At 44.4% G+C, this 8,763-nt stretch overlaps 1 protein-coding gene across 3 annotated transcripts in view; it reads right to left on the reverse strand.

Annotated features, from left to right (window-relative positions):
* LOC142891736 (uncharacterized) overlaps positions 1-4,014 on the reverse strand; it is a 125,199-nt gene extending 121,185 nt beyond the window's left edge. The window contains exons 1-4 of one of the 3 annotated variants that reach the window (XR_012927318.1): positions 3,794-4,014; positions 2,599-2,931; positions 1,174-2,359; positions 285-1,076 (exon numbers count right to left, since the gene is read on the reverse strand). Coding sequence is in view for 2 of the 3 variants with exons in the window: in XM_076031504.1 (XP_075887619.1) it covers positions 890-1,076; positions 1,174-2,359; positions 2,599-2,824 (1,599 nt within the window). In the remaining variant the exon portion in view is untranslated. Of the gene's footprint in view, positions 1-165; positions 1,077-1,173; positions 2,360-2,598; positions 2,932-3,793 lie in introns of those variants that run through there. The other 2 variants (XM_076031504.1, XM_076031505.1) reach the window with 2 other exon arrangements.
* Positions 4,015-8,763: the final 4,749 nt, after the last annotated feature.

Raw genomic sequence — 8,763 nt, forward strand, 5'->3', positions numbered from 1 at the left:
TAGTTTTCCAAATAGTGCAAACAATAGTAATGTTCTCTTTTTATCACAGACTGTATTATTTCAATATCATTTTCAAAAGTCGCAGGAAAAACAATTTTGATATTTTAAAAATGCAATAATCTGGACATTAAAACATGAAATACACAAGTCAGACAAGACAAAACGGATTTTAAATGTAAACTATTTAATCACAAAGGCGGAAGAAGAAATATGATCAAAATTATAAATGACCAAACATGTTTAGGACTGCATCGATAAGTCAATCAAACAATCGTAAATCAAACAATCATAAATAATAGGGGAAGCAGTATTAAATTCCTCATAATTGTTAACATTAATGGCATTATCGTTGTCATTTTAATTCTATTTCAACAAATGAAGTAATTTGAAATATTACTAGAATTTGAAAATATAGTAACAATTATTTGCCGTTGTTTAACGTCTTAAAAATAAAAATTGTCTAATTTCTTGACATCATTTTCGACTTCAACAACTTCTACAAAAGCATGGCAAAGACATAAGAAAGAGAAAGAATTGCAATAAGTTCTATTGCTGACATTGACAATGTAAGGCTATTTAAAACATTTGAAAACCTGCATAATGAAATATTAGAAATATTATTTGATTAACGCAGTGTGTGATCTATTTTAAAAAAGAAAAAAAAAGATTGTCATCAAAAGTATGGCAGTGCCACAGTGCAGACTCCAGTAACTGGGAAGCGATGGAAGCATTTGATAGCGCGCTCATTTAAAATATATTTTGAAAAAAAAAAAATCACGTTACTAAAGCATGCAATTACCTCAACTGCTAGGAAAAAAAACAAGGTTTGCAGTCTTACAAAGGTTCTCCCTGTTTCGCCCGCTGTGGACATGGTTGCAGGAGCTCGGCGTCAGACCGCTGTGTCCTGCTTGTGCCTTTGGCTGCGGGCCTTGTAAACTTCAATCAGCAGGTCTTTGACATACTGGATTTCACGTTCTACCGACTCTGCCTTGTCCCGCAGCTCCCGGTTCCTCCCTTCGAGGCAGTGCAGCTGCTCCTCCAGAGAATCCAACTCTGCCCTTTTTCTCTGGCGATACCTGCGACAAGGTAACACAGAACTGAGTAAATTGAAATATCCACTTAATTACATCCCGCCGACAGTAAGCGACCGATCTGCTGTGACCGCGGCTTTACCTGTGTGCGGCAGTTTTGTTCTGGTCTCTTTTCTTCTGCTTGCGTTCGCCGCCTTCTGCTGGAATGATGTCCACTTCGTATTTCAGCGCGCAGTGCTCCTCCTTCAGCCTGCACGCTTGGCGGCGCGCGGACAACTCCAAGTTGAGACTCTCTCGAGCCATGGCCAGACACTCCTGGTCCTGATCTTCTGCAAAGGTGCTGTGTAATTCATGTTGCCCCGTCTGCAGACTCTCTGCTTTCACCTGTTCGTTGGTGAAGAAGCCGTGGTAGGCCTCGGACTGCGATGTCACGGGGAGGTAACAACCTTCCCCCGTCTCCGATTTCCAGGAGACGCTGGCTTTGGTCACCTCCACGCTGGTTTTGATACTGTTGAGCACCTCGTGGTTGCTGGTGCTGCCGCTGACCTCCCTCATGCTGTACATCAGCAGATCTTCTTTCTTGTGCGGGACATCGAGCGATCCGCCAAAGCCGAACCCGCCGCCGACAACCTTGGCCGCACCTATGATGTCTTGACTGAAACAGCAATTTTTCTCCTCTCTTGGCGGAACCCCACATCTTCTGACCTCCACTGAACTGCCCAGACAGTAGCTTTTCCCAGCCAGCTGCTCGTCCTCGACGCAGTCGTAGTTGCCAGCGAGGGTCACCGCCGAGCTACCTGAGTTGCCGCCCTTCAGGCTCAACAAGCCGTTGTCGTAGCCGTCACTGAACCTGGCGCCAGCGTCGGGGACTCTCTTCCTGCCACACCCACTGGGGCGACTGCAGCTGTACGGGGCGTGTCTTGGAATTTTGGATCGCCCTATGGGCCCGCCACAAATGCTCAGCAGGTCCAGTTCTCCCGTTGCCAGGGTAACAAGGAGTGGGCTGGATTCCGATTGGCTGGACGTGGAGTACGACGCGTATGGCAGCTGAGTGAACGGCTGGGGACCCATCGGCAGCGGCACCCTGTCGCATTTCGCCAGCCTCTGCCCTTTTTCCGGCAGCGGTTCGGACAGGAAGTAGTCCTCCAGCTGGGCGAGTTCCTCTTGCAGCAGAGAGGTCATGACCTCTAAGTCGGAGGGCACCTGGATATCATTCTGAAGGGGTGAAGGGGGAAGGGAGGCATTGGTGGAGGAGGGGGGGGAGGGAGGGTTTGGGAGGTACGAGGAGAAATCCACTTCTTCTGTCATCCAGTCGGTGAGGACATCACCTGAGGAGGAGGAGGAGAGGGAAAAAATGCAGTTGTTACATGCCGTCACATGCAAGTCGGTAACTTTGTTTTGCACACGTAAGTGTGCAAAAAAAAAAAAAAAAAAAAAAAAAGTTTGTAATCCGGTACTGTTCAATTTTGTTTTTTGTTTTAATTGGAGTCATAAAAGAATGGAGGAAAATAAAGGCAGAGCGAGGCTTGGAAAACAGCGGAAGCACATCGGTAGCTTTGTTACTTACTGTTCAAGAAGGACGAATGTGCTGCAGTGCCGAGCCCACCTGAAATGGGGAAAAATATAAAAAAGCGCACTCGCTGCAACTCACCAATTAAGTGCTGACTCTCCTCTGACACCTCCCCCCTGCACCCCTGTGATTGGCTGAGGTTAGCCTGTGGGTGAGAGAGAGCGAGGGGGTCTGCCGGGCAGACATGAGGAGTCTTCCAAACAGGAGCTGATGTTGCCATCATTTTGTCTACTGGTGCTTTGATTCAGTCCAAGTCCAAGCATATGCTGGGAGTGAGCGGGGTCTGACAGATGGGCCACAGAGAGCAGGGCTGGGTGAGCATAATGAAACCTGGAGGGCAGACAGACAGAGACACGGGTCGGAAATGAGACGCTACAAGGATGCAGCTTCACACAGATGGCATCGACGCCCGGGCAAGTTTCTCAAGACTGGTCGCTCGGTTTCAAAAGATGCTGCTGGGAAGAAACAATTGGCCGGGTGAGAAGAATTGGGTCCGAACCGGCACCTTTTAAAACCTACCAAAAAGCACGGTGCCAGTCTACCACATATGGTCAGCAGTTGTGTTCTACTTAACACAACAACAACACTAGCAGTGACGGTCAATACGGAATAGGCACAATTTCATAGACAATAGAGCTTTGACCCACTTCCACGCATTCTGACATCTTCAAATCACGTGGGACCTGATGACGTTGTCAACGTCCCAACTGTTGTCAAGAAGCACCTAGGTAGCCCTAGAGACAACCTGCACATTAATCGCCTTAACGCACACCAGAGGAGATTGCAGATACATGTTGCTTTGACGGTAATCGCCCTCCCTCCCGCACCAAAAACGGGCTCGGCGACGTTGTTTACATCCGGCTGAACTCACAGCCGCAACAAGTGACAGCGGCGTGACACTGTTGCTATGGTCCACGGACAAATGAGCGTCATGCAATAACAACAACAAAAGTGATTGCAAACTTTTAAAAGAAAAACGTGGCAAAAAAAAAAGGTCTCGAAAACATTCAATAAAACACTTTCATAGGCACATGATTAGCAAAATACAATAAAATAAATAAAAATAAAAGGAAGTTGTCTAGAGCCGCTAAAAGGTTGAGCACATGTGTCACACAAACACACAATCAGCCGCCGAGAAGCGTAAACAACGTGTGTTCATTGAGCAGGTCGAGAGCAGAGGCTCTGCACTTACTCCATTATTGCAGAGAGAAATGTAGAGCACTTGGGGTGCGTTGCTAAAGCAAAGCACGGCGTCTCGTGGGGGTCCGGCAACTTGAACAAGTTAAAAAGCCATGTCTGGTCGCGGAGTATCCGGGGCAGCGCAAAGTGGACGAGATGCTGCTTTGTTGTGGTCGACCTGTAAACTGAGGGGCTGCTTTACTCGCGAGTAGGCGTCAGTTGATTCCCACCTAGCAACCAACTGCGTCATCGGCCACTGGCGGCGCTCGCCCCGCCCCCTTCTCTGCGTCTCCTTCAAAGACGTCCCACCAACTGTAGACTGATTTATGAGCGAGGCTTTTTGTTGTTGTTGTTGTTGTTGTGGTGGTGGTGGTGGTTTTACACTTTCACTGTATGTAGAATAGTGTAAAACTGATACGCAAAAACAATAAGTTGTTTTTTTGTGTTATTTAAATAACAAAACAAAACCAAAAAAACAAGTTTGGGTGAGATGACGCTTCTCTCAAAAATAGTTTTTTGTCCTCAACGCAATTCATTCATATTTTTTCTAACAGGTGATACTGTATTATTCGTCTCAAAAGCACAACATTGATGATGAACAGTCGAGTGAGATTCCGTTGTAAGCTAATACATCTTTTAAATTGAAATTTTAGCCACATTGGTGCGAAGTCGGTGTTTGTGCTGAAAGTCTTTGTGTTTGAGGGACGGGGCGTGTCGCCACTTCCTGAGCTCAACGTCGTAAACCGCCCCTTTAAAAAAAAAAAAAAAAGTATGCTCCCGAAAGGCTTTGTCTGTTCTAAAAGCATCCCGAATGTACATCGGTGGCCGAATTTTTTTTTTTTTTTTTTTTCTGGGAGATTTCACCATTGTTTTTTCTCCTTTGGCTTCGTATTGTTTCGGAGTGAAACTATTTGATTTGCAATGTAGTTTGTTGTTCTGCTCAGTCTGTTGCATCTCCGTTGCATCAGTGGTCCGCGCTCACAGCGATTGGCTGCGCTCGCTGCACTGCCCTTCCGCCATTGGTTTGAATGGGCTGCATCTACAATATGATTGGTCGACGGTAGGCAAGGCAGCGCGTCGCACTGTTGTCGTCTTTTTTTCTTTTTTTTTTCCTGCAGTGCGGTGCACATGTTGGAAGTAAACAAACCGGGCGTGTATATCGTATCAATTCTGCGGTTTTTAAAAGCTGTGGGGTTCCGAGATGTTTTGAAGTTTCTGCTTCACCAAGTTTGTTTTTGTTTTGTTTTTTAAATGAAATTTATTGTCACAACAATGCAGTCTTTGCGCGCTATATATGTTTAAAAAGTACATTAAAAATAGACATAAAGATCTAAAAAGTTAGAAGGAATATGTTGTCCTTTATGTGTTATACTGTTAATTTGAAACGCTTCAATGATATGTAACATCATGGATTTAGTTAATTTGACCCCTTATATAAGATACCTTTAACAATCTTTTTTATGTATACATGTAGATACACCATACACCATAGATTACATTTTCTTGATGAATGCTGGGAGGTTAATTATTTAGACTGTTGTCTTGACTGTTATGTCAATATGTTTAAAAAAACAACAAAAAAAAAACACACACCGATTTCTGTGGCTAATTTGGCATGACACAGCTCTCAGAGCCAAATTAAATTTACTTGTTAAGCTTGTCAATAACAATTATCTAAGAATTAAATCTTTATTTTTCTCCTTTCTGCAAATCCCAGCACTGAGTGAGCAGTGTTCTCCTGTTGCTATAGTGATAGCGGACACTGCCCCCTATTTTAGACTTGTTTTCTGGTTGCTGTTGCCATGGGATTTGCATCCCTCTCTCTCTCTCTTTCTTATTCTACCTGCTGTTCCTCTCTCACCTCACCTCACTATTTATGCATCCTTGTGATTGTGGAACGTCTCCTCTGTTTGATGATGCTGAGTTGCATCTTTGAGAAATTGTAGGAAAAAGCAGTGTTCGTATTTCTAGTTCAGCTGAATGGAACTAACGACGACGATGGCAGTGGCCTTTAACTTCTGAAATACTTGGTCAAGGTCAAAAATAATTTCTGCGCATTCATTGAAATCAAGGCTATTTTCAGTGTTAATCCCCGATACAGCGGCTACAGAAAAGTTGTTTCATCTGAAAAAAAAAAAGTGTACTTGTGCTCTCTGCAAAGTTATTCTACATAAACTTTGAATCTTCAGATTAGCTTGAATCAACCTAATTACCTGTTGTGTGTCAGATTCCAACAAACATACAACAAGTTTGTCTGCGCTAATCTTAGTCATTTAAATGGACAACCATGTTATGGAGACGCAATTCAGCAAAAAGTGCCCTCTGAGTGGTAACGACCATGTAAGCGAAGTATTGAGAGATTTGTAGAAAGAACCTGATGCAATCTAGATAAGTGCGGCTGTAATGGAGACCAGAATGAGATGCTAGCTGGAGAAGTTGGATGGTCTCTCAGGAAATCGCTGACGGCTTTCTCTCTATGTATTAATTGGTCCGCAGAGGGCTTCCTGTTTGTCTATCACACGAGACCCAAGGTGTTCATGACACTCTTTCCCCATTGTCTCCACCATTAGGTACAAATGTATTTGTCATTACACTCAGAAACAACAAAACGTATAAATCATGCCGGTGAACGGCTCCTGTTGCTTGCGCACTTCCGTCTCAGAGCCTAATCTCCATTTTCCAGGTTGTTAAGCACAACCAAACGCAGTGCTGTTAGACTTTAAATCAAACTGAACTTTGCATATCTATTGTAAATTTCTCATGACTGTCATTACCACCAGTTGCTACCAACAGTCATTGTCTGAATATCGTGTATAAGCCCAGAAGTCTGAAAAGTGGATGCTGCATGCCAAGTGCACGTATGGCATGTTAGTGAGGGTTACACCATCATTTCATCATCATCTCTCTCAGAATTTATTGTCCTCAACTTTTGCCCCTCTTTGAACATACGATGAAAACACGGAACGCAGTTACAACTTGTGAATGGATGCCCCTCGCAGGGGATTTGTCGGCGCTTTTGTGTGTTCAGATTACAAATCGCCCCCTATTTGTTTCCATGTTTGGCACCAAAACACAGAAAAAAAAAAAAAAAAAAGGAAAACTGTGAAGCGGAATAAAAGTTTCATTCATGAATGTCATTAGAGCTCGCCTAACTCGCCGTGACGGGTCTGAAACAAGTCAGACGGGGGTTTCTGCTTATTTACTTGTCCTCAAGGTCTGTGCGGTAAATTAGAGCATCTGTTTTGTCGTCCTCTGGGATGTAGCAGCTTTCGGGAGATTGCGTCTAACAGCTCCATCTCTTAGAGGCGTCCTGGAAAGAGCAGTGCCTGCTACACACGGCGGACCTGAACTGACCTGTCATGAAAAAACACTCGGTCAATCCGTGTCAAAATAATGCATTTCTGCCTCAGCAAAATGCTTTCATTAACATATTAGAGAGATTAACAAAAAATAAGAACGAATTTGAAATGACAATTTGTGGTGACAGATTTTGAAGCCTAAATGCAGTTCATGCATCACTTGTGGTGTTGGTAACGGTGACTCAGTGTCATCTGCAGCACTTAGAGATGTTTAAACTCTGGAGGCCCAATGTCTGTCGCCTTTGAGCCCCACAAAACCAGGTGCACGCAACAGGATGACAGCCACAGTATCATGGTGTGTTTATTAGAAGCTGACATTCAGGCCGCATAGACGAAACTTGTGTTAAAAGGTCCAAACAGAATATTTAGCCGCCACGTTTACAGCCTCACTCACTCAGTTTAGCTTCTTCTATGTTCCCTATGATGCGTTTAGTGAACAACCCCTCACCATAAACTATTGTATGTTCAGTATCTTTTCATCAAGCTGTCAACTTGTATTTCACAGTCATTAGTGATAAAAAAAATATATATATATATATATATATATATATGTATATATATATATATATATATATATATATATATATATGTATATATATATATATATATAGTCTCAACAGTGTGGAGGAGTTGGAGTATTCACGTTGTTTTTCTTGGACTGTGTTCGGTCAGTGGCACCTCATGCGTTTCCTTTCTTTGCCCCCTCTGGATATTTTTCACATCCTGTTGTTCTGCTCACCACAAAGTCCAAAAGCATGTGTCTTGTCGTGAATTTTGATGATCTGCATGTATGTTTGTGCTCACTATTTTTTAATTAATATCTGTCACAACACATTGGCTTGGAAGGGGGGAAGTCGATTAGTTCAAAATGGAAAACAGTTTGAGTGGAACTGCATACAAGATGCATTTAATGAATGCGCCTTTCATCTGCTGTATCTCTGTGTTGCTGTTTGTGTGTGTGTGTGTGTGTGTGTGTGTGTGTGTGTGTGTGTGTGTGTGGGAGGGGGTATGTTCTGGGTTGGGCAGGAGATATTTCTCTTTAATCTTATAATTCACTCTTAGCTCAAACGTGGAGACCACTTGATAAACGAAATGCCACGACGGTTGAGCGAGAGGAGGCGCCTGACAGGCGACGGCCTCTCCGCGGCGAGATGTCTTCATTTCATCAGAACTCTTTAAGGTTGTTGTCCGACGAGGTTAATATCCCCCATTAAAACTGACACGGGGCACACGAGACGCCTGCTAATGCGCAGCGAGACCGTCTCACTTGAGCTCAGAGGTTTTTGGGCGGAAGGCCAGTCAGCACATGCAGAACGTTGTGGAGGGCAGCATCACCCCGGGCTCATTAATATTTCACCAACAATAAGGCTGGGTGTCACTCATATATGCACCACCCAATTAATGAGTTCACGCTGGCCTCTTTAGGATCTGTTTATGATTCACTGCACTCGCCAACGCGCTGAATGGAATGATGTGTGAAACCCCCCCCCCCACCCCGAGGTCCCGACGAGCGCAGATGGCGTGAAGGCTGTCAGTGGTGCCGCGGGCGGCTGGAGTCTCCTCTAAACTTGCACCTGTGGGGCGGCCGGTGGCGGTGGCGGTGGTGGCGCTCTCGCCGCTAATG

The sequence above is a fragment of the Nelusetta ayraudi genome, unplaced genomic scaffold, assembly GCF_046127955.1.
Source record: "Nelusetta ayraudi isolate G7.1 ecotype Tasmania unplaced genomic scaffold, CSIRO-AGI_Nayr_v1 ptg000033l, whole genome shotgun sequence".
In the NCBI taxonomy this organism is placed as follows: Eukaryota; Metazoa; Chordata; class Actinopteri; order Tetraodontiformes; family Monacanthidae; genus Nelusetta; species Nelusetta ayraudi.